This window comes from Puccinia triticina, chromosome 10A (genome assembly GCF_026914185.1).
Source record: "Puccinia triticina chromosome 10A, complete sequence".
NCBI classification, from domain to species: Eukaryota; Fungi; Basidiomycota; class Pucciniomycetes; order Pucciniales; family Pucciniaceae; genus Puccinia; species Puccinia triticina.
In genome coordinates this window covers 6,431,022-6,456,629 of record NC_070567.1, presented here as the reverse complement: position 1 = coordinate 6,456,629, position 25,608 = coordinate 6,431,022, and the positions used below count along the sequence as shown (strand labels likewise).

The 25,608-nt window shown below is 46.4% G+C and overlaps 5 protein-coding genes across 5 annotated transcripts; all 5 read right to left on the bottom strand.

The window, feature by feature from the left end:
* Positions 1-3,276: 3,276 nt before the first annotated feature.
* Positions 3,277-5,087, bottom strand: PtA15_10A682 (uncharacterized protein; the record flags this gene model as incomplete). The annotated part of the gene is made up of 2 exons (XM_053160883.1): positions 3,277-3,356; positions 4,277-5,087. 2 exons carry the CDS (start codon positions 5,085-5,087, stop codon positions 3,277-3,279), a joined length of 891 nt encoding a protein of 296 aa, XP_053024813.1.
* A 1,402-nt stretch (positions 5,088-6,489) lies between these two features.
* PtA15_10A681 (uncharacterized protein) lies at positions 6,490-7,220 on the bottom strand (the record flags this gene model as incomplete). Its single annotated transcript, XM_053160882.1, has 5 exons — positions 6,490-6,543; positions 6,652-6,706; positions 6,777-6,838; positions 6,922-6,978; positions 7,065-7,220. 5 exons carry the CDS (start codon positions 7,218-7,220, stop codon positions 6,490-6,492), a joined length of 384 nt encoding a protein of 127 aa, XP_053024812.1.
* Positions 7,221-14,595: 7,375 nt separating this feature from the next.
* PtA15_10A680 (uncharacterized protein) lies at positions 14,596-16,671 on the bottom strand (the record flags this gene model as incomplete). Its single annotated transcript, XM_053160881.1, has 6 exons — positions 14,596-14,796; positions 14,909-15,645; positions 15,730-15,909; positions 15,973-16,101; positions 16,168-16,395; positions 16,461-16,671. 6 exons carry the CDS (start codon positions 16,669-16,671, stop codon positions 14,596-14,598), a joined length of 1,686 nt encoding a protein of 561 aa, XP_053024811.1.
* Positions 16,672-18,598: 1,927 nt separating this feature from the next.
* On the bottom strand, positions 18,599-20,775 carry PtA15_10A679 (uncharacterized protein; the record flags this gene model as incomplete). Its single annotated transcript, XM_053160879.1, has 10 exons — positions 18,599-18,727; positions 18,808-19,411; positions 19,489-19,539; positions 19,643-19,732; positions 19,810-19,862; positions 19,964-20,246; positions 20,358-20,378; positions 20,453-20,496; positions 20,592-20,605; positions 20,688-20,775. 10 exons carry the CDS (start codon positions 20,773-20,775, stop codon positions 18,599-18,601), a joined length of 1,377 nt encoding a protein of 458 aa, XP_053024810.1.
* A 2,778-nt stretch (positions 20,776-23,553) lies between these two features.
* On the bottom strand, positions 23,554-25,417 carry PtA15_10A678 (uncharacterized protein; the record flags this gene model as incomplete). The annotated part of the gene is made up of 4 exons (XM_053160878.1): positions 23,554-23,632; positions 23,709-23,911; positions 23,977-24,120; positions 24,245-25,417. 4 exons carry the CDS (start codon positions 25,415-25,417, stop codon positions 23,554-23,556), a joined length of 1,599 nt encoding a protein of 532 aa, XP_053024809.1.
* Positions 25,418-25,608: the final 191 nt, after the last annotated feature.

Here is a 25,608-nt window from a genome sequence, read left to right as displayed (position 1 = left end):
GGCATTCCTGGGAGTGCTGATTCAAATTCTTTGGCCATGCAATGGGTCACAACAGCAGCTTTTTGGTCAATTATGGATGGAAGCCAATCTAGCATTTGGAAAGGGTAGTCTTCCCAGAGGGACTTTTTTTCTTTCCCTTTGGACCAAGCATTTTTTTCAGAATTGGAAACGTTTTCAACTGGGTTGCCAGCTGTTGTACTTGAGCCGTTGATCTCCTCTCCGGCGAATTCCGGGATTGCAGAATGTTCGGAATGCTCTCCCAAATGGTTAACACCAAAGCGAGGAAGTGCATATTTGTAAAGAAATGCTTTAACAAAATCAGAGCCAAGATCTACCTCACGATGCTCGAGCGATTTGCGCTGATCAAATTCCCTCCAGGGCTTGTGAAGAATGTCAGTGGTCATACCCGCTTGACTGATTTGAGGTATCCCTATGGACAGGGATAAGGCGGTGCTTGGAGATTTCCATTCCTGTCCTCCATCGACTGGAGGGTTTCTGTGGTCAGAGTGGGTTCTTTCGCTATCACTGTCATCTATTAATACTATTGTTTTTGAGCGTTTTGATTCGCGACTTTCTTCATCAAGTTCGTCAATTGGAAATAAATCGAAAGTTTGATGAATGCTTTTCTGCTCCTCGTGTGTAGGACTGCTTGATTGTTTCGTCGCCTGACCGGGCATCCTCAAAAAGTTGTCTTGACCCGACCCCATGTGCAGCCCAGTTTTGCAATAAGCTGCACTTTCTTCAGTAGATGATACTGCTACAAAGCAATATGGCAGGAGCAGAAGCAAGTACCAAAGTCTAACCTGCATCTTTAATGACCTCAAGAAATAAATATCGCGGACCGCGATATATTTTAGCGAAGAATAAAGATGGATGCGGGCCGCGGTAGTTTTTAGTGGAGACGCGAAGAATAAAAAATGGAAACCTTCAAACGAGATGGGAGAACGAAAGTCAATCATGAAAGTCGTATTCAGGTATTTATTTCCAACGTCCCCAATACAAACAAGAGGAGTGTTTTGTGTAAGACACATTTACAGCATTGCTAACCTGACATCAAAACCCCCCGTCTCAGGGAACTTAACACAAGTTCTATCGCAGTCGAGAGCCTTGGTTAAGCTCGTCGTCCCATCGTCTGAGCAGCCTCGGAGCTCTTGTCAGTGTCGTCGGAGGGTGTGACAAACGTTATGAATAGGTGCTCAAGCTCTCGCGCGCAGTAAACATGTGGGGTCACAGAGAACAGCAAATATTTATGGTGTTCAAAGTTGGTTTGCATAATTTTATGCATGCATAAATCATAAAATCATAAAAATATTTTGGTGAGGAAATTTTGTATTACATAATCAGACAGTCATATTCCCTGCAAAAAAAAATTTATGATTTTATGATTTATGCATGCATAAAATTATGCAAACCAACTTTGAACACCATAATTGACAAGTGCTCGTCGCTCTTACAACCAATGGGTGACTGTCCGACGAGATCTGCGGGCCTCCCAGAGGTGATCTAGATCTCAAAAAGCTAGATTTCCCGGCGAAAATCTAACTTTATGGGTCTAAATCAACATCTGCGGGTCCCAGATTGCAAGGGAAGTCCTCTAATACAAGGCATCAGGACTTTGGATGTGGCAAATTCTCAGCGGTAGTGGAGGACTTCCCGTGAATCTGGGAGCTCAGATTTTTCCAGATTTAATTGCGGGGAAATCTGGGCTCAATTGTCCCAAATCCTAGATCTGCCTAGATTTCCCTGAGAAATCTGAGAAAATTTGGGTTTCCAGATCGGCAGCAAGTCCTCTGGAGGACTTCCCGTTGAGTCTGTGAGCCTCCCAGATCTCAATTTACACACCCAAATTCTTAATTTTTGACAAAAAGGGAATTTTTTTCCTAGCCCTACAGTTCATTAATTTCATGTGCACTGGTTGAGTTTTTGATAGGTGTTTTAATTTGGGATTTAGAGAGGCATCTAGAGCTCTCTAAATGATGACGGGAAGTCATCCAATGGAGGACTTCCCGTCAATCTGGGAACCCCTTCCAGACCCAGATCTCAGCCAAATTTCGCAGGGAAATTTAGGCTTTGAGACTCTGCGAGGCTCTCAGATTGCGACGGGAAGTCCTCCAATACTAGATGCTTTGTACCTAGATGTTGTTTATACCATACCACATAAATTAAGGCCCTGTTTGGCACTAATATAAATGTGGGTGATATAATCACCGGTTAATTCAATAAAAAATACAAAATTCAACATAAAGCCTCCAAATTACTTTTGTAGGCAACCTAAAGTGCTGGTCTCTTCAACTGTGAACCCAGAATCAACTTATCCAGCCATCTTCAGCACCATAATACCATTATATCACTTCATATTGGTCAAAAGTGATATAATGGTATTAAGGTGCTGAAGATGGCTGAATCAGTTGAATCTGATTTCAAAGTTGAAGAGACCAGCACTGTAGGTTGCCTACAAAAAAAATTTGGAGGCTTTATGTTGAATTTTCTTTTTTTTATTGAATTAATCAGCAATTGTGTCACCTATATTATATTGGTGCCAAACGGGGCCTAACTGCTCACAGAGTATTGTCCAAGCAGTTGTTGGTCAGCTGTGGGCCGGCCAGTTCTGCACTCTTTTGGGTTTTTATTGCAGAACTTGTGGGACAAACCACTGCAAAAATGCCTGGTTCAACTTCAAGCAGTTGTGAGCTTGAGGGAGGCTTGTGGTGTTACTCCTGTCCTATTCAACAATTACTTGGAAATTACATTCTGAGCAATAATTATTTTGCGCAGTGCCATCCATCAGGACTTATATAGAAGCTTTTGAGAAGACTGTTTGTACAATGCACATCCTCAGGTCTTGATTTTTACCGTTTCTGTAGCAAGAGGAGGGACTCATGCGCTAAGTCAAACCTGCAGCTTAAGAGACTTATAAAATGGTGATTTTCAATCCTCTCTGGTGGCACCATTTCTCATTGGTTGGTTGGGGTATTGCAGTAGCATAACATGTGCAAGACAATGGAGAACCTTTGCATTTTTTTTCTAGATTGGTTGGGGCCTTGAGTGGCACTCAACCTTATTTTTTTGTGACTTGCAGTTGTCCTACTCCTCCCTGTATCACACACCTTGAACTGTTCAGGGTTCAAGTTTTTTGATCAGAATCAATTTCAAAAGGTAGCTTGACTCATGGGGGAATAAACTGAGGTGCTGAGAGGCACTTGTATTCAAGTCAAACATACATTGAAACCAGTTGTGTTGATGAGAAAAAAATGCAATATTTTGAGTGGGAAATCATTAATATTCTGAACCAAATAGGATCCAAGATTTAGGTAGCTTTGATATGAAAAAGGTGAACCACAAGATCTGGTTTTTGCCTAGGTATTAATAAGACAAATGAAAATTAAAAGAAATTGATTGGATACCATGATTGATTGATTTGGTTTATTAATCCCAATAAAACAAATTTCCAATTCCCAAAGTGAAAGGAAAAAAGAAGAAGAAGAAAACACTTGAGATCATTCCTGAAGCGTGTTTGGTGAATGGTTTGAATGAAATATTGTGCTGATCTATTCATGAAAGTAATCATGTATCCTTTGAGTGAGTAGGGGACTGTTTTGAGGATCAAACTTCTTGATAGAAGAAACACCTAATCCTAGGGTCTGATCACAATCTAAAATTGTTTTTGGAGGGAAAAAAATTGAGAGTGAAGCTAACTTTGATGCAAATCTTGCCTGCTCAAAGTCAAGCTGTACAAAAATTTCATTAAGTCTGCTTTCAAGCATACCAGGGTAAGTTTTCAAGTAATCCCAGTTCCAAGGATAGGGGGTTAACAGAATCCTATTTTTAGATATTTTCCACTCATTTAAATCTGTGGGATCTATTGATTTAGATTTTGAATGCAAGTGTTCTAGAATTGATTCTGGATTGATTCCTGAATATCCATATTTGGCCAAATTGTGGTATTTGATTCCATCAGATTCATTGTTCATAACTTGGCTAAGTGAAAGCAATGATTGACGTTGTTTCACAGTCAGATGATTGGCATTTGTTTTTCCATTTGATAGTACATGGATAATCCTAGTTGCAGGTGATTTTAAGGCCATACTTGAATATGGTTTTCCCCATAATAATTTCTTTTCTTCAAACAACTGGGGTATTGTTGATTCTGAAATGAAGTCTGATATCCAAAGAAATCTGGTCAAAATTTTATACTTGGATATTTCTTCCTTGCTTTCATTTTTTGCTGAATAATGCCACAGATTGCGCCACACTAATATTACTAGGGCCCACTGACGTCTTGTAAGTGGTTTCATCATTAACTTGTACACAAATGGTAGAAATATCTTATGAGCAGTGTTCATATTGAGTATTGCAGCCCTTGCGGGTATTTCTGGGAGTGCTGATTCAAATTCTTTGGCCATGTAATGGGTAGCCACAGCAGCTTGTTGGTCAATTTTGGATGGAACCCAATCTAGCAACTGGAAAGGGTAGTCTTCCCAGAGGGACTTTTTCCCTTTCCCTTGGGACCATGCATTGGTTCGAGAATTGGAAGCGTCTTCAGTTGGGCTGCCAGCTGTCGTACTTGAACCGATGATCTCTTCTCTCCCAAACTCTGGAACTGTATTAGAATATTCGGAACCATCGCCCGAAAGGTCAACACCGTGAGCACAGCTAGGCAGTGCATATCGGTCAAGAAACTTTCTAAGATCATCATCATCGACCAGCCCATTAGGAACAGGTAATTTGTACTGGTCAACCTCTCCCCATGGCTTGTGAAGATTGTCAGAGGTCAGACCCACTTGACTGACTTCAGGTATCCCCATAAACAGCGATAAGGTGGTGCTTGGAGATGCCCATCCCTGTTCGCGATCGACTGGAGGGTTTCTGGGGTGAGAGTGCGTGGTTTCGTCTTCACTGTCATCTATCAACACGACTGTTTTTGGGCGTTTTGATTCGTAACTTTCTTCATTAAGTTTGTCATTTGGAAACAGGTCGAAAGGTCGACGAATGGTCTGCTGCTCCTCGTTTATCGGACACCTCGATCGTTTCAACCCGCCATTCGGCTGGCGGGGCATGCTCAAAAAGTTGTCTTGAACAGAGCCCATGTATGCCCGAGTTTCTTCAGTTGATGATACTGCTACGAAGTGATATGGCAGCAGCAGAACCAAACACCGCAGTCTAGCCTGCATTTTTAACGATCTCCAGAAGTAAATATTGCGAACAGCGGTAGGTTTGTAGTGGAAGGACGAAGAACAAAAGTAGGAAAGATTCGAAGGGGATAGGACAACCCAAGTCGATCAAAAACAGTCAGATATTTATTTCCAGCCCCAATGCCAACGGGAGGAATTTTATGGGTAAGAGACATACAGCGTTGCTGACTTGTCATCCCAAGTAGCCCGTCTCAGCGAGCTGAACACAAGTCCCGTCGCCTGCTGGCAGCCTCGGAGCTGTTGTCGATGTCGTCGGAGGAGATAACAGACGATGTACAATTTGTAAACAGATGCTCGATTCAAACTGCAGATGCTGATCTGGCCCTAACCGCGCCCAGAACATACTGGACATGAGGGGTGAAGGAGGACAGAAAAAGCTGGACAGTAGTCATCGTTCTTACTAGCCACCAGGGGTTGTACAACCTGGTCCCCTGGATTTGGCAAATCCTCAGAGGCAGTGGATGTGTCATATCTAGACGTCTTTTATAATTATAGCCATCACTAGGCTCTGTATAATACTAACTCAACCAGGCCCCTATGTCATTGGAGGGAGGGCGCCGTCCCGCTGGGACTCTGTGTCACTGATGCTCCCCGAGAGAATAACGTTGAGCCGCGTAGTTGACCGTTTATGTCGCGAGCAAGACTGTCGTTTTACCAAGACTAGCTTACAAGAGAAATACTTCTCTTCATAACCAACAAAATACTCACCACGGGGATCACGTATTGAAGATATTCTGGTAGCGACACAGTTAAGGACCGACTCTTCTCCATCTATATTATCTGGTAAAGCAACTATTTGTTTGTATATTTTTGGAGGATGCAGATCTAGTCAAACAAGTAGAAGGATTATGTGATGCGAGAAGAAAAGGACAAGGAGGATAGCAAGCGATTCAAAAGAGCAGCGACAAAAAGAAGATAAGCGGGGAGGGAAGTCCAGGAGTGAAGAGTTTTAACCCTTCTAACATGAGCAAGCTAAACACACGCAGAATCCAGAAAGAACAAGTGTCGAGGGAGATGAAATAGTTATATTGCACGGAAGAAGAAGGCAGCTGGAAAGAAGCGTTTACAAAACTTTCAAACAGGCGCTTTGTAGGCGGGCATAGATATTCGGAAGCCGCTCGGCTTAGACAAAATCTATCCGGAGACGGGAAAAAAACATTGTCTTAAGAGGGAGACGCCAATTTGTTTAGTTCAGATTTTTGTTTTGCGTTTGGTCGGTTGATAGCTGTTTTAGATTGTTTAATTTTTCGATTTTTGGAAGGGTTTTGGGCACACGTATAAGTGGCAAGGGATGGTGTCAAGTGGTGATGCGTGAGGCCAGTTCACGTTCACGTTGCTCGGTTTGAGCCAGCTGATGAGAGTCGAACAGAGAGGGGACCAATGGGGTGGTCAGCAGACTATTTCCCTCTTTCTGATGATGATAATTGGAAGCATTCAAGGGATGGTCCGTAGACTCAACTTGGTTTTTGAGCTGGTTGAGTTCGCTAATCTTCTGCTCCAGTTCCATCCGTGTTCTGAAGCGTGCAGGTACAAGGTCAGCAGACGTTGGATGTATCTTGAAAGATGTTGGAAACGGGGGCGCACTTTTCAATGACAGCTTCTTCTTCAGAGGCAGTTCTGCGGTGCTTGTCTGCAGCCTGAGTGGACTGGTCAAGAAGGCGCTGAGTGTGAGAACAAAGATAATACACGGCTGCAGATGAGGGACTATGGCTGGAGATCAATGACCCACCTGGTTAGATGAATTGGTGCTAGTGGCATTGGCTTTCCCTTTCCAGGCGGTAGGATTCTGGGGGACGAGATGAGGAGGAGCACGCTCAAGTAAGGATCACGTCAAGGGAAAAAACGCAAGACGGGGGGGGTGGGAAGGCAGACCTGGGGGGCCTGGCCAAGACGCGAGGGGCAGTCAGTCGAGGTGGGGTTGATGGCCGAGGTTTGCAAGCCGAAGACGGAGGGTAGCTCGATGGGTTCGATTGGTTCGATGAAGGGCATGATCGGGGCCAGGTTCTGGGTGGCGGAGTGGGACGACATGGTGGCGAGTTGAGTGAGATGGGTGGAGGAGCCAAGGGTGGGGTTCTTCTGGCTGATGGTCAGTGGGGGCAGAGGTCTTTTGTGGGTGGGCTGGTCTCTCTGGCAGGTCTGGGGTTATGTTGTAGTCTGGGGTGTGGGGGAGGAGACTCAAGTGCTAGGCAACGGAGACTGCGTATGTGTCGAGCTCATGGGTTGGCAGGAGCTGGGTTATTAATGAAGGCAGCTCTGGCAGGGTTTATGTAATCGCCCAGTTAGGTGTTGTTGTGCGAGCGACGAACGAAGAGTAAGGTTTGATATTTGCAGAAGATCCGATCAGCTGGCTGGCCGACTCGAAACATCCAAGATTGTCGAGCATTCCATCGCGGGCGACTAGCCTCTGGGGGGTGGCCGACATGGTCTGTGGGAGGGGCCTCACGACGAACGAAAGGAGTCCAGAATATCCACAGAAAGGGTGTCGCTCAAACCGAATCGACTTCCCCAGAGACTGGCGGACACCGGACAGACATCCCCCTCAACCATGAAGCTGGCACATCACGTTATACATCCGTCCTTGTGTCGGATTTCATCCTAGACTGCAGCTGAGGCCCCCGCGAATCCATCCAAGAAGGACGAATTGAGAGTGGAGGCCGAGAAGGGCAGCATCAAATTCCCCGCGCTGCGCCGACGTCACTCATGTCACTGTGTATAGAGTTGGAAATTTAACATGGCAGCTGCATTAAAGATGATTGAGGCTGATTGAGGGCCGTCGAGCGAAGAGAATAGTACAGCTATCCACAGGGTCAAGAAGCGGTGAGCGAGTTCAGCAGCTCCAAGCTTAAGGTATAGGCTTGTGCCTGTCTCGCTGGCAGTGCATCTGCAGATGGATGAGGGCTAGATGCATCCACAGAGTCAACCTTGCCATCAATACAACTCAGCTGCTGCCCAAGTGATCGATTTCCAGCCTGAAAACCTCAGAATGTGCTCATGCGGTCGGAGGAGGCATTTACTCGGTCATTGACAAAAAATCATCCAGCTTGGTGATCACGAACCTTTCACCGCGACCCTCAGGTAGAAGGACAGCCTTTGCTGCCAAACAAGTGCAAGGGGGTACTGTGGCTTGAATCAAGTCTTTGAATAATCACAAGGGGGCGGTTCACCATGGAACCTTCCGACTTCTAGTCGAGACCGAACTTAACCCAAGTCCCTCGCTGCTGCGGGCGTCTGGTCTTGCGAAGCAAGCCTCCGATAGCCCTCGGCAGGAGGGACTTGCGCGCTATCACCCCTTCTTGGCGTGCCAAGAATCTGAGTTTGGCTGGGTAGAATTTTTGAAGCTTTATGATTCCTTGCCCCCTTGACATTCTTTGGAATAAGATAGCTTAGGTTGTAGGCCTGATTTTTCCTATCCAAGCTACCTAATTTCAGGTGTTTGGCAAAAATTGTGCCACCTGCAGAAATTCCACAAAAATCCCCAAACTGCTGGAGTTATAAGCAGTGCTCAACTTGACCGCTGCACCTTGCAGCTTGTGTGCACAATTGATTGTTTTTTTTGTGTAGCTTTCTCTCAGAGGATGCTATCAGCCCTACAATACCACAATTGTTCACTGGAATCCAATATGGTGTAAGTCCCTCCTGACAGAGGCTTGCTTCGCAAGTTCAGCCTACCCCCCGGGGGCCCAAAGTCTCGAGGGACTTGGTTAAGTTTGGCCTCCAACAGTCCTCAGCAGGAGGAGGCTTGCTTTGCAAGTTCAACCTACCCCCCAGGGGCCCAGAAGTTTGCAGTCGCTTGAGAGGCCGCAGGTTGTCCGAGTGCCTGTTCTGCAAGTTGGGAAACACTGGAATGGTTGAGGTTTATCTACACCTAAACAGAGGTGAAGATTTCAATGTGGCATGTGGTTGCAGCACAAGGCTGCTGTAGTGGGCATCATCAGCTTGAGTCTAGGTCCATTTTCAAGCCCCACTCAGGACACCTACTTTGTGGTGGATGAGCTGAGGCTGGCCAGTGGACAACCCAACTTGCACCATCTAATTGCCCACACAGTATCCTCACACAATTGCTGACTCTCCATGACTCAATCTTGGGGGGCTTCCATGTGGGTCATTGAATGGTAAAAGTTAGGTTGTCCATTGGCCAGGAATAGATGTAAAAGGTCTGGCTGAACTTTTTGACGCAAAAAGATGGACTTCAAGCCCAAATGTTCAAAAATACATATGATGGTGCAAAATCAAAAGATGTTATTGATGCTTTCTCTTCTTGGATTGCTTGGGGACAAGACACAATTTATGAAGAGAGAGTAAAGCATGAAACTTTACATAAACATACTTATTACTGATATGGCAATATGTAAGAGCCGGAGCTCTTCACTGGGCTAGGCGCTGGCACACAGGGAGACAATGGTCTCAAGGGTTCTGTCTAAGGACTCGAGATGAGTCCTTCACTGTCAACAGGAGAAAGGGGCTTGGAGGGGCAAGACTTGAGTCTCTGGAGGAAATCTACTTCACGGGTGGCTTCTTTGCAGATGAGGGAAAGAGAGGCTAGCCGGAGAGATGTGGGGAACAGGATCTCTCAGTATGTACAACCAGGGAACAAAGGAGAAGAAGGAAAAGAGAGAAGGCTTACCTAGCCGGAGAGATGTGGGGAACAGGATGGGAAGTGGGGATTGGCCCCAAGAGAGAGTGGGAATGAGACCCAGGAAAGATGATCAGTGTAGGGATTGAACCCGTGATCTAGATGTAGGCTTATAGGGGTTTGCGTGGTCTTACAAGTAAGCATACACAAATTCATCAATAGCTCTGGGCTCATAACCTGTAGAGACTGTAAAATGAAGATGTGTCTGGTGAGAGTCAAACTCACAACCTCAGCTATGCTGAGACACATACTAGAGTGCTGCCTTTGCCAACTAGCACTACGGGCAAATAGGTGTTGTTGCGGCCCACAGGGTCACCTGACGTTGCATTTGGGGTCGCCGCCACAGTGACTGCGCTTACTTGCGCAGTCACGCGGGCCTGCAACGACAGGGTGACGCTGCATGCCGCAGCAACAGCTACATGCCTGTAGTGTAGGCTACAGATGCTTGTGGCTGCCAGCTGGGTGGTTGGTTGGTAGTGCTCATGGGTCAATCTGACAGCCCTCCATACTGTGGTGATATATCATGGTAGCAGACTAACAGACAACTCAACAGGTTCTTGTAAGACCACAGGGATGGGGCTTACATTCTGATGCCAATGCTGGGGGTCTTTATTACGTCTAGCTCAGGAGAGATGGTCAGTTGGTCGGAGATCTCTCTTTCTAGATACAACATCAGATGGGGAAGGGGGCAAAGAGGAAAAGGAAGAAACAGGCTTACCTAGCTCAGGAGAGATGGTCAGTTGGTTGGAGGCAGGGAGTGCAGAGCTATATGGGGTCTATATGGGGTTGAATTTGTTCTTGCAACAGGTATGTGAAATCTGTGGCGCCCAGGGTGCAGGGGGTCTTAAACAATAGTGAGAAGAATGTAAAGATAAAAAGGGTTTAACTATCCTAGACTGGGTAGTAGATACTGCATTAACTTACCATTCTATGTACTTGCAGGCTGACAGGGATCAACGGTGGGCCAATACACTAACATTATTTGTTGCTGCAGTGCAGTTTAGCCAAAACCAGCTAACAATAACAATGTTTTCTGTTATCTCTTTTTTTGTGTTGCTAAAAATACAATTGTCCACAAAATAGTGATGGATAACAGCCATAGCTGTTATCTTATCCTGTTAGTAGCAATTGTGGTGTTCAAAATTGATTTTCAAACCACTTTCTACATAAAATCATAAGATCTACATGTCCAAACCTTTGATGGGGTGAAAGTTGAGGGTTCCCTTCATTTCAAGCACCTCTCAAAACTTTGATAAATCTTATGATTTTATGTAAAATGAGATTCAAAAATCAATTTTGAACACCCTAAATAAAAGGTCTGTTATTTCCTATTATTGTTAGTATGGATACTTGTCAAGTTGTATCTGAGATAAAAAATAACATGAATTTGGCAGTCAACAAAATGGCTACACTAACAGTTATTGTCCAATGACGTTAGTGTAGTGCAGTAGCCCATTGCCGCAGGGATTTATGTGCAGGAAGATAGTACAAAAAATGATTTAGGGCCTAGGCCCTGTTTGGCAGTGTCAAAAAGTATATGGGTCTAGCAGGTGACTTCCCATTGAGATTTGGGGGCATACCAGAATCAGTTCAGAGCTTCAAAAGCTAGATTTCCCTACAAAGAAACTTGAATCTTTGGGTCTACACCAGCATCTCAGAGGGTCCCAGATATGACAAAGGCATTACAACAACACTGAATTGTTGCCTGTCCACAGAAATGCTATCAGAAGATAGCATCCCCGTATGTTCTTACCTTTGAAGGCCCATGAAAGTGTTCTAAAAAATGATCTTTTATGTCATAATCAAATAATTGAAAACATCAAATTTATAGACACTGTTGAAATAGGGAGTTGATCCCTGAAAAAAGTGACTGTGAGCCTCCTCTTTTTCACAATTAATCCCAAGACATTTCAAGTGGCTCTTCAGATTCTGCTCCATCACAGCCATGGAGGAGCACAGGTAAAAGCACCAAAAGTTCATAGATAAAAAAGAAAGCAATAAGTCCCTCTTTAAAAGAATTAACAGCACCACCATACAACAGGCATAAGAATTCATGTAAAACACCATAGAAACATAGGTAATTGCCATAAAAGAGGGGTAGCTGCTAATGTGCCAATAATAACCATTGAAACCTGTGAATTTATTCTGTATAAAACCCTGAAGTACCCACCCTGTAAAAATCAGTCAATAAAATGTTTTCTGCCTATATCAAATAAGGATTAACTTCCAATCCTCAACCAAGCTCTGCTCTCATGCACACATTGTTAGAGATAATTGTCATTTTGTACAATCCAAATGGTACATTTTTCTTGGGTCAAATTTACAGATTATCTTAGTGTAGGCAATCCTCTACACCTCACAGTAAAAAGTTTTTTTTGGCCCATCCTGCTGCCACTGGACACTTTGGAGCCCCTGGTCAAGCAATAATCTCAGAGTCAAGGTAACCTATCAGATTTTTCTGTTTGTGTTCAGACTCCATGGAGGAGGATATAACAGAGAGAGACAGGGGGAATTTATTACAGAGAAATCCTGCAACCAGCCCTTGTACAGTCATTAGTGAGAAGCCTGTGGGCTTGTGTGACTGAAATTATTTTTTGTATTTCTGCCACAGGCCTGTACAGCTTAACTGTACAGGCAGTGGAAACCCCTCTGGGAAGCTGGACTGGCATGACATGAGCTCTTGGCGGACCAAGGGGCAGCAGGTGTTTGTGCAGCAGATGACCAGATCAATGCAAAATCTAACTTAAAACAAGTCCCCCCGAGTGGGAGGCTTTCTGTGGCTGGCGGAAAAGCCGCCCTTCCCAGTGACAATGACATGGAGGGAATTGTGTATCATCACAAATTTGTAGCACAAGCAGGAAGTTTTTTTTGGCTGGGAGTTTTTTTCAATTTTTATAGCTCCCCTAGCACCTCCACACAACTTTCCCAAGTGTATGCTACATCACCATTCCTACAATTTGGTTGGTTCAGATTTTCTCAATCACCATTGTTTGACCTTAAATAATGTTTCCAAAAATTGAAGTGTTCCAAATGGGGATCCTTTTTGACTCTTGATTAAATCATTCTTTCAGCTAAATAGAAGAAAAGTGAGTTGTCAGATATTTTCCAAGGACAGAAACTGCAATTCTGTCATTTGTTTTTCTTTTATCAGTTTTGTCTTTTTGTGTAACAGATACTTCCTGCTCCTGCTTGGAGTGAGAGGTAAATCTTAAGGCTCTCCTACAGAGAGCGCTGCGCTCAGGTCCCCCAGACCTCTTTTTGAGTGGATTTTTTCAGCTACATAGATGTAAAATTCCTCCAGGATTCCAATTGTGCAAGCCTCAAGGTCTCAAAGTTAAAAAAAAAGAAACACTGCTAGCATTATTGGCTGGGTTGAATTTATCCCAGTTTACCTGGGATGCATTCAACCAATTTAAACTTGTTTGATCTCAAATGATGAAATATTTACTCAAGGGGGGTCCCTTGGATTTATATTTCATCAGTCAAGATCAACCAAGTTCAAATTGGTTGAATGTATCCCAGTTTAACTGGGATAACCTCATCCCAGCTAATTATGCTGGCAATGAAACCAGTTTCTTCTGATCATGTTGACATATGAAACCTGAAATACAGTATCTATATATACAAGCTTGGAGGCTCAGTAGGGACTCACACTGTACCTCCCCAACCTGGGGTCTGGCACAGCAAGAATCTGATGTTAATTATTTTTTCAATGATCAATGCTCACATCTGGCGAGAGCAAGTGTTATGTTGTAGGGCTTGTACCATACTCTGAGGAAACTCCAAAAAAAAAAACAATCACAAAATGTGCACAAAAGTTGCTCAGTGCTTGGAAATCCAGTCATATAAGGCAGTGCATGGAGGGGACAGCGGTGATGAGCCTGCCTTCCTGTGAGGTCCTAGAATGAATCGAGCTTAACTAAGTCTCTCGGAGGAGAGGCTTACCTCTAAAGTCACACCATTGGCCCTACAGACTCAAGAATTTCTGGCAAAAAAACACCTATGGACATCACATCTACAGCTTGGCGGTGCTGCGGGCCTTGTTACGCTCGAGGTGAAGCACCAGGCAAAAGCTCTCGACAACGGCAGGATTTGAACCTACGCGGGAAAATCCCAATTGATGGTAGACATTGCTGTCCGGAGACAGCAGCCTTAGAAATCATCTGTATTCTAGTCAATCGCCTTAACCGCTCGGCCACGTTGTCCATACATTTCTTCTCCAATCATGTAATATAACCTCAACGACGTAATGAAGACATCGATCATTCAATCTATGATGTGCAAATTCTAGCCCAACACATAATGCGCGGATGGTAGATGTCATTCGTTTTTGATTTTATGCTTGGTAACTGCAGAAAACATATGCCCAAAACAGTTACAATTCTCGTGGGACAAGCACTTCAAAGATATCATGTATATGGATTTCGAGAGTTCACGTATAAAAATCTAGAGGCAGATAAACGATAGTTCACTTGGATGATGCACATGGGAGGTACTTGATGAGAGACGGAGAGAGAGAGATGGACCAAGAGAAAAGAGTGGGAGTGTGGATATCTACGACATAGTCCTTTTGGCTCCCTCATCCACTCAACTGGATAGAATATATGCACTACAACACAGTTCCTCGCGAGGATATGCAACACAAAGAGAAAAACTAAACGAGTGGATCAAGCAATGAGAAAACCAGATGTTCTGTGCCCAGGGAAACAACAAAGATATCTATGCGGTTGGATAGGACCGCCCTAGGGAAAAAAGGGAAAGGGATGCGGACTACAAGATCTGCTCCGCGACACCGGTCGAGCCGAAGTAGGGACAATGGGCGTTCAGGGTCAAGCTCTGCAAGGCCCGCTCGTGTATCTCGACCTGAATCGAGCGGTAGGGCATGTTTTCGCCATCCACGACCACGTACGACCGGTCCTTATCTTCCGTGCCCAGCGACAATCTGAATGCTTTTACTTTCATGAACTCGCACTACCCACCATTCCCAACCGACAAAACAAGACAGATAAAATTAGTACCCCCGACCCAACAGACATTTTCATCTTTGCGCCAAGGTTTGTGTATGAAAGTGGAATGGACAAACGTTTGGGTTCTTGAACAGGCCTCCCGTCTCGGCTCCAACGATGCAGACCAAGGAGTCCCAGACGCTTTTGGAGTGCTGCAGGACGATGTCGATCGTCCCGTCCCGGCCGGGAATTTTGGCAGGAAAGAGCAGGAGTTCGCGGGCCATGAAGGGCAGGATGCCGGCATAAAAGGAGACGATGTCGAGCTCGATCGTCGTCCATGGACAGGCCACCTCACTCTGTTGTTCAGAAGACGAGTCGATCTTCGTCCGGATATCGCCGTACTTCAGCCGCGGTAGGCCGTCCGAGTCTGTCTCGATTGGCAGGTCTTCAATACGAGTTGGTGTATGGTTGGGGTCGCTGGACTCTTGCCTGATGGTCTCTCGCAGAGCTCGGAAGTTTCGCTCGATTTCAGTCTTATCCTTCTCGACTAATTGGACATCCAATCTGATCTTTCGTTGCCGATTGCGGATCGAGCCCCATAGGTATCCTAGGACGAATCGGATGGATCCTAAGCGTCTGAGATGCTCTGTGCCCACGTCAAGTTCGGCCATGATTCCGAAGGAGGTACTGAGCAGGGATAGTTTCCGGACCGCTTGTGGATCTTTTTGGGATTCCTGCGGCTCGTCAGACAGTTGTGTAGAGCTGCATAGGTCCAGTCGGACTGGTGTTCCCTTGAGTACGTTTAAGGTTGCCAGCTGAACGTTTGTGGCATGTTTGGGCCCGAGATGGTTGGTCGACAGGGCATTCCCGGAGCCTGATTCGGTAAATTTATTTGAAGTCTTGTTGAGTAAGTTGATGACGAATTTTGTAGGATGCGAAGAGGAGAGTTAGGACAGACCACAAGGAATAGAGGTCAAAGCTAGTTTGTTGATGGCCGCTCCGAAATCTGATTTCCGACGACCAAGCCCGTTCAAGACTTCATGGACCAATCCATCGCCCGATACGCAACTGACGACATCCACTGAGTCGATGTCCAAGTTTTCTGCGACTTCGCCTGCATGACCTGCGTGGGTGGTAACTGATGTTTTGGATAGCATCAGGAACTGCGTGTGTTAGGGGTGTGATTTAGGAGCCAGCCTACATATCACTTGGTAGTTTGCTGTTGATGCTTTGAGGATCGGTTCGACGATAGATTTCCAAATCTTGACGCTCTTTTGGGAGCCGCTGGTAGGGTTGATGACGATGAGGACTCTCCGAGATCTAGGAACCCCTGTGGAATGAGCCGAGGGTTAGTTCGCAGTGCTCGGTTGATGTGTGGCAGTGGTTTGAGACCAACCTTTGAGCTCGTAGGATCTCAGCAGCAAGTTTTCGACCCAATTCTGGGGCATTTTTTGAGTCTCGGGGGTATCATGATCGATCGTTCCCCTCAGGGAGATGGTTTTGAGCTTCAGATCCTGGTCCCGGGTGTTTTTCAAGTACGATAATGTGAGCTGGTAGTTCTCCTGGTCCTGATGGTCGAGGTGACAGTTGAGGATGTTTTGGTAGTCGATTTGGATTTTGCTGCCTGTTTTGAGGAGGAGTTAGTTTGCCATGTGGTTCTCCTCGAGAGGTGTTCCGGTTGCTACTGACCAGTGTTCCTCTGGAATGGTCTGAATGGCAGGCGGCACCCGCCCCCGGTTGAGCCGGTGAAGAGCAGGCTGAGCGAGTGCTCGGCCAGGGACAGCTGCAGTTTCCGATCGGCTGATTTTGGGCCGGCGAGGCTGAGGGTGAGGGTCTGCTGGGCGGCCTGCTGGTTGACGGAGTGGGCGGTTGAGCTTGGGGAGGGCTGGGGGGAAGTCATCCTGACTGCTGGATGGCTGTGGCTGGGGTGTGGGGCGGACTGGCTGGGTTTTAAGGCCCGAGAGGATGCTGCTGGACAGGAGCCTCGCCCACACACCCTGCCCACTCTCCCATGCTTTTCTGGATTCGCTCATACGTAGAAACAAACCTTGCTTGGCTGCATCTACCATCTCCCATCTGCCGTCATATTACAGCCCCCGCAGCATTTATGTAGGCCGTGGGTTTATCGTTTATGTGGTCTGAATGACCCCCACTTTCCGGAATCCGTACATATGCCGAGCCCGGCAAGGTCCTGCAAGGTCCGATCTCCCGAGAGGAAATCCCGATTCCCCCATGTGCCAGTGCAGGCTCAACTTCAGCACTGCAACAAGATGGAGGAAAACAACGGCTTCGTCTTGCCCCGTTGGTCGTTAAGCGGAGCCGAGCAACCCTGAAGTTACCCCGTCCATCGAGATAACCTACTACCCTTCGCTCTTACTCTTACCATCACCACCACCACCACCACCACCACCACACTCCCTCAGCTCACCTTGACTACATACCCTCGGGTCAACTCTGACCTGAGCTGGGCTCGCTCGACAAAAATCTACCATACATTTCATCCTTGCATGTGGCCCCCATCTGTCACCGGTCACTTGGAGACCTGATTGTGCTGACAAACAAACATCATCAAATTCCTTTGGGAAAGATACCCATCCCAGATGACCAAGCTTCACAATGCAGTTTGAAATTTGATAGTGGAGCACTTCCTGTTGGCTCTACAACCCCCGTAGATTTCAATTTACACCATCTAATGGAGGCTTGCAATCTGGGACCCCCGCGGATGTTGGTTTGGACCCAAAAAGTCGGCATTTTTGCAGGGAAATCTAGCTTTTTGGGCTCTAGATCATCTTTGGGAAGCCCACAGATCTCAACGGGGAGTCATTCATTGTTAATTTTTGGTCAAAAGGAAAATGTTTTCCTGCCCATATGATTCATCATTCCTTGTTTTCATGCGCACTGGTCATGGGTCTGATGGTTGTGTTAATTTAGGATTTAGAGAGGCATCTAGAGCTCTCTAAACACGCAGGGGAAGTCCTCCAGTAAGGTTAAGACCTAAACATCAAGCTGGTTTTTTGGAGGAAATATGATTTCAAATTCTCTGTTGTGTACCTGTACAACAAATCTGTGCAGATGTGACAGCAAGTCCTCCAATATCTGGCAAATTATAAGCCAATTGGAGGACTTCCCATTGACTTTGAATAAATCTGGACTTCAAGATTTTGCAGGGGAATCTGGAATCTGGAACTCTGGATCCCTTTGGGGGGCTTTTGGGACCAAGATTTCACTGCAAAGTCTGAAATCTGTTGGCTCAGATCTGGATTTCCAGATTGACAGGAAGTCCTCCGTTTATCAATTAACACTGATCAGGAATATGCATTTCCTTTTTAGCCCTTCAATCTGGAAAGAAACTATAATCCCTATCAGGATTATAAATTCCTTTTTGAGTTTCATCTAATCTGGAATGAAACTATCCCTATCAAGAATTCAGATTGGTCAGGAAACTCCTGGTATCCAAAACATGTAAATTTTAATCACATTGATTCTGAAGCAGAAGTCAAATCCTTTTTTCCTTATGGTTTCTTGTTGTTGATCCATTGTGAGGAATGGGTTTTTTTTATATGATCTCGCAATTAAGAGAAATGCTTTTTTAGTACAATGCTGCTGATAGTTTTAATGATAACATAGAATGCTGAAGCCATTTATCTTTTTTTATAGTGAACATCAAGATTGGCATCAAGTTGTTATGTTTTTGTATTGATAGTCAAGCCGTAGATGGGTATAAAAAGGGTTTGATAACTCAAATGATAGCACCGCAGATCTCCAAGCCGGAATTGACTCGGCAATCACTGAATTAGAACTCGGGCTGAAGAAAGAGAAAAAGAGCTTTATTTGCCAACTTTTTTCAATGGGATATCTTTACCTTCTTCCACATGAAGCGTTGAATTCTCGGAACTGTCTGAATGGCGATTGCTTTCCTGGTGCGTGTTTACAAAATTATCTATTCGACGAGCGACCTGAATTAGATCAGAAAAAGAAAATAAAATAAATCAGTCCTCCGAGTGAGTTGCGTGGGTTTGACCAACTGTAAGCTCACCACAAGCATGATAGAAAAGCAGATCCCAAATACTCCCATGGTGCTGCCCATCGTGGTCGAGAAGACTTTAACGAAGGGTTGCCATTCTTTTCGAGTAGCATTGCACAAGTAATGGGCTCCGATTACTTTACTGTTGAGATCGTCGGCGGCCAGGTTCATCATCAGCCCACTGATCGAGTAGGAGTAGTTGAACATCTGTGAAATGATTGGCGGGAGGCTGGCGTGGTTGTACTCGTGCAAGCCGAACGGCCGGACTTCCCCGACACCTATGACTGAGATCTGGAAGCCCGAGCCTGGGTCTTTCTCGTCGGTCTGCTTAAAGGCTTCGAAGTAGCTCCCTGGATCGCTCATATTTTCAAGAAAAACTGATCCCTGAGGCGACTCAATCGTCTGTGAGGTCAAAGTAGGCTCATATTTCAAGTTTCCTCTTGGGGAAAAGACGACACCGCCAAGCCAGATGTGCAGTTGAGAAACATCCTGTCGTCTGATCATATTTTTACGGTATAAGTCTTCTTGTGACAGATTATAATCCGGTGGGTAGGCTGGTAAAGGCAAATCGCTCGAGTTGATAGACAGCATGGGGTACAGTCTCTCGAGTACATGGCTACAACAGATCAGGTTCAAACATATTAGCTTCCTTGTTGGACATTGGGAATATTGGCGTTAGGCTGAATTTCTCACAAGACACGGTCCCGAAGGTTGATTTGGCTTCCCCGAGAAACCGCAGGCATGCTAGAGTGACAAACCCAATATTGTGAGTTTCTCAAAAATATCCCACCTGGAACTGTGATTGAGTGAGGATTGCAAAGATGCTGAGGAGGGAAAAAAAGCTCACACAGCATTAGAATGGTCATATGAAGAGCATAGTGTTATCTTGATTTGCTTGTTTGTCCTTTCATCATCATAGGTACATTTACCACAGGTGCTACCAACCCATAACCCCAGAGCTGCCAATCAAAAAAGATATACGTGCATCTATGTAAATATCGATGGTTTGCTTACCTATAAATGTAGTTGTGATGAAAGAATTGATAAATTGTTTTGACAAACACAATCTGGAGGAATCAAATCAAACAGGTTTATTTTAGTAACAGAATATAACTGCTTGGAGTTACCCAAGATAAAATTGAAGGAGTTCCATCTTGAGAGTGCTCACGGTGCAGTTCAAGGTTTGGCCGCTGTAACGAAACTCGGTGACGTTATTCTGATCGGCAATGTTGATTTCGTAGACAGTCCATTGGAACACGCCTGGAGAGTTCTGACTTTCCGGGGCCTCGAAGGCGTCCTCTTCTGATATCTTATCCTGATCATTCTGATGGACCATGAAGATATTATCGCCCAACCTCACCTTAGACGTATCGCAGCTGAATTTGGTTCCCGATGTATTCTTGCTATGCAATCGTGTTCGCTCGTCAATAAAATTCAGTGATATGAATGTTCTCATCCAACCAACAGAAAAGGCGGCATTCATAATTAGTTTGGTTTGGTTTCGGGTGTCGCCCAACGCCGATTACGGGATTTGGAAATTTAATTGGCCACTCGACACATACCGGGACTGATCCGACTTGCCTCTTTTTTGCAAAAGGGACACTGTTAAAGATAAAGACAGTCGAAGGAAAATTTAAAAGATATGAGAGACACTCACTGGGTGATGAGGTTGAATATAATCAAGCCGGTAAAAAGGAGTATCTACGAAGTACGAGATTGTTAAAAATTAACCCGACGCATCCTTAATCCAATTCAAACCGTCGGCACTGCAATCGGTGATAGTATCTGAAGCTCACAGAGGCAATAAGGACTTTCCGGAAAGTGCATCAAAGAGTCAGACAGTCAATAATCATCTTTGCGTGAGGGCAATGTTGCAACAAGACGGGCTCAACTTGTTGACGGTATCCTGCGGTCGCGGTAAGTCTTCATCAGCGGATATTCGTGGAGAGAGAGCATATTCGGAATTTTTCCGATTTCCATGATGCAATACTTGGTCCTAGTAACACTAGAAGTCCGGTCCAATTATGTGGCTATAGTAGAGAACTGTGGAACGCGGTGATTCAATCCTCCACAAACCAGAACCGGATCGCTATTGAAAGTATAAGAAAATGCGAATCGCGATAAAATAATCTCCTACTTCTAGTTTGATTGATGATTGGAGCCGAAAAACACTTGGCGCGCGTGTGATCTATTTAAGCACACCGCGAATACACATTTCCAGTTTTGGCCGGCAGGTGAGGAGTGCTGTGGACGCGAAGTGCAAATATTTCAAGATTTTTAGAGTTCATGCAGGATTCCAGCGGCCTTCCTGGTTCCGGGTGGATGTATATCACAGCAGGTCAAGCCCTCATGGGCCGAACCCAGCCGCAGAGTTAGGTCTCCCACTATGTACTCGACAAGCACGCCTGAGCGGTATCGAACTTCACCAAGTCCCTCCCGGTGGAGGCCTCCACCGGACCACCGTCGGGGTTGTATGCTCTCACGCAGAAACTTGTGAGCTTGGCGAAAGTTATATTTTATGTAGTGGGTCCTGGATTCCGGCCCAAAGCGCCCGCGGAAGGCGAGAGCTGGATCTTTGGCCTTTGAGTTCTCATTGCCACGATGTCTGGACTTCAGGTCCTCCTAGATCGCCATTAGCATTTCGAGTATTACTTGTTTGGGGGGGGGGGGGGTTCCACAACGTTCCTCCCGGACCCATGCAACTCCGGCGCGATAGGCACTCGTTGGCAACCATGCCTGGGTGTTTTCGTTAACTCTGTCCTTTTCGGTGGATGCCCCCACCGTCGGGGATTAGAAGAATGTCAGTAAGGTTCAGGGCTTCATGCTCTCACACAAGACTCTTAAACTCCGCGAAGGTCGCAGCCCTGAATTTCGGCTACATGCGCCCGCTGAAGGATAGAGATTACGGCCCTTTGGGTTCTCTTTGTCATGATCTCTGGACTTCTGGACTTCCTAGATGAATGGACACTAGCACTTTGATGATTTTATTTACTTATTTACGTTCACCTAAATAGATGCTGCATGCACTGTGTGCTTGTAGATTTGGTTGATAGTGGAGGACTTCCCTTGCAACCTGGGACCCCCGCAGATGTCGGTTTAGACCCAAAAAGTCTATAGCATTTTGGCAGGGAAATCTAGTTTTTTGGGCTCCTGGAAGGCCCGCAGATCTAGACGAGAAGTCCTCCAGTTGTTACCATAGAATCGACATGAGGAATAAGAACTCTCAAGCTAGTGATAAGAAGACCTTTGAATCGTTATCAAGGAGGACTTCCCGTCAATCTGGAAAACCCCTTCCAGACCTAGATCTGAGCCAAATTTCGCAGTGAAATCTAGGCGTTGGGACTCTGGGAGCCTCCCGGATTGTTCTCAGATTGCCACGGGAAGTCCTCCAAATATTTATGTAAATATGCTTTGAACCCTTTTGAACCCTCATGAAACCGCCTGCAGATCCCTGGAGTTAAAAAGGACGTAGTAGTGAAGAAGCGCCAGCAGAACTGATTGGTCAAACATGCAAGATGGACCGGTCAGGCTGCTTGTTGTTGGCTTGATTGGCCGTCGCCTGTTGGATGGCCGGCTTGATTGCGGGTCCTTATGGAAGAGAGGGATAACTAGAGGGAAAAACACCACATGCCTCAATCTAGAGTTCACCTATTTAGACTCCAGAGAGCCTGGGTCTGGCCCAGCAAGCTTGTCATTGAATTTGATTGATTGCATGGTACCCAAAGTTCATCTCTCCCAGCAAATGCACCACACCTCGGAGTCAAGGAAAGGAAATCAAAGGGCGAGCGGAATTCCGGTGAAATCTGGAGCCCTTTCAGATGTTGATTTGGACGGCAGAGGCTCTAGACCAATTCTGCGGTGTCCACCATCTCTTCCGGAAGGCCTCCACTGCTTACCGATGTGAAAAGATTGGAAAACGTGCGTTGTCACAGTTTTTCCATTGGCTTTCCTAGCACCGGTGGACATTTAACACAAGGGCTGTTATTGTGTTTTGAATAATTCTTGGACAGTTGAGCAGTCCCCCCCTCCATCACAAAAACACCAACTCACTTGATGTATTCCAAAAATGGGGTTCACCCACAGATTCTGCTCATATCCAACTACTAGTGCATCCCAGACCCCAAAAGTGTAGCTTTGAGACTTTCCACTGTGGAACTAGTTGTGTAAAAGTGTCCAAGCTTTCTTCAAAACACAATATGTAAAGATAAACTAGTATTTGCTCATGTGTGGTCCAGAAGACCCGAACGATGGATATGTATATGACCAGCCATATAATCATGGACCATTTTTAAAGAAAAGAAGCAGAAAATAACGAAGCCACCCGAGTCTGGCCAAGAAAGAACCAAGTTCTAGATATATGAAGAAAAGAAAAGAAGGAAAACTGCAGAGAACTATGCTGGTTGAGAAGATACAAACCAAATTAGAACATTATGTAAGAAGTACAAGAACCATATTTTGAAGAAACGAATGAGTGTAAACAAGGGAGAGATGAATTAGTGTGTTACAGCACGGGTGCGTGAATGGAGTGGGGAAAAAAGAAGCCAGATATCCACCCAATCACACCAGCCTCCCAAGATGTCAGGTGTGATGACTTTGGTTTGAGCTTGGGACTGCACTGGCACGTTGCCGTCTCATGGTTGAATCTACAGACCCAAGGGGCCCAGCAGACTTGGTCGTAAAATGGACTGAAAAGAAAATGATGCATAGATGATTGATTGATCTTTTTGTTAAGCGATTGTCCGTCGATGGGTTCGAGTATTATAGGAAATGATCCCATCGATAAGCTTGATGGGCCGATTCCCAGACTTTGAGCACTTTCAGTCGAATCATTGGGAACCTATTGACCAAGTAAAAGAGGATATATCGAGCAGCGTGAGCGGATGATGGGCCAGGAGGGAAGTGTGTGGACAAACCATTCGGTTTTTTTGAGCCAATGCAATGCGATCACGTCCTTGTCGATCTCGACCTGATTCCAATCGGCCATCTTCCAGCCTTCATTGATCCTCACCAACGGGTCTTGTGCCGGATCCAGATCGGTCAGCCAAGCCCCCACCCGTGCATCCTCGATGCCGACTTGCGATTTCAGGCTCATGTTGGACGTTCCGATCCATTCGACCTATCACAAGCCACATCGTCAGCCGGCCGATCCCCGTGTTCTGCCATGTTGCTCTGTTCACTTACGAGGGGCCAGCTTAATCCATACCCAAGTCCGCGGAAATATGGATCAAATAGATTGCTCGACCCTTGACTCGTGCCCCAGTAGATATTCTTCTGACAATCCAGATCTTTGAATGCCTTGATCAAATTGGGTATGACCAAGAAGGTCTAAAAAAAAAAAAACAGACGCAAGCAGAAGGACGAAATCAGGATAGTTCAAATGACATTATTTTTTTCTGCAGCAGAAAGTTTCTAAATTTTCTGCAAAGCGTGTCAGATAAAAGAAGCTTACATCGTCGTCAGATTTAATAACAAATTTCGGTTTGCCGTAAACCACTTTTCTGGGGTCTCGGTCGTCGATGGAAGAGTCATGGGACAGTTCAGGCCAGCCATTGAGGCCGAGTTCCTCCCGAGAGCGTTCGGATGGAGGTAGGGAATCGAGCGAAGGCACGAGACGATCGTGATCCTGGCGCCTGTTCTCTCTCTCGGTGATCCACTTGAAGAAGTGGTAGGTCTTGCCGAGATCGATGTTATCCTCGAGGTCTTTCATGATGACGATGTCGTGATGGAGGGCCTGTTCGGCCTTGATGAGCTCCATCCAGTTCTCGTTCTGGGGCTCGCCGGAGATGAACTTGAGTTCGATCAGTCCGTTGGAGGGGAGGTCGGACTTGATGAGAGTCCGGATCAGGTTTCGTTTCTCGAATGATGAGGGGGTGGTGAAGATGCCGAGGAAGATGAGGGTGGGCGAGCTGGGGAGACAGTGGAAGCGGGCGGCAGGCCGGTTCTGGATGAGGGCCTGGTCGGGCACGTACCATTTCTGATCATCAGGCTTGTGCTTCTCGTCGGCCTGTTGGGCCAGATGTTTGTGGGCGAATTGGAGTGCCCGGAGGAGTGAGGAGGAGTTGAGGCTGGTGATGTTGGGATGGATGGCATGCTGCATGCGCAGATAGAAGCCGCGCTCACGCTCGAGGAGGCTCTGGCTGAGGGCGACGGAGGCCGGGCTCTGCTGGGCGGGCTCGGCAGGCGTGCGTGGGTCGCCGGGGGGCCGGAGCAGGAGTGTTGTGGGGTCGATGGTCGGGTCGAGCTGGAGCAGGCTGGGCTGGTCGAGCAGGGAGACGAGCAGGAGGTAGCTCGAGATCCCGGCGAGGAGGAGGACGAAGCCGATGGCGAGCTGGTTGGACCGGGACGACGCGCGGCCGAGCGAGCCGGGCGGGGCACTGGCGCCGCTGAGCGGTAGGAAGGGCGTCCGCTGGGTGCGCTGGAATGGGTTCGCGAGGAGCCGGCTGAGTGGGGCCCATCGGACCCGCGGGGCTGGGCGGGGCGGAAGGGCGGCGTTCGGCCTGGGCGAGGGGTCGAATGGCCGGGGCTGCTTGAGATGGCTGCCGGAGCGGTGCCGGCTGTGCTGGGCGGAGGGTGGCCGGTCCTGGGCGAGGAGCAGCTCGGCTTGCGGAGTGCTGGGGTCCATGGACTTGAAGGAATGTTTTGTTTTTGTTTGTGGAGGCGGGCGATGGACTGTCTCGGACTGTCGCAGCTGCTGGCACCACCACAAGCTTCCCGATGGATGCTCTCTCTCATACATAAATACTCTCTACAGCCCAGGCTGAAACCCGAACTCAGCCGGGTCGCCATGCCAAGGCGTTGGACCGGACTCATCTT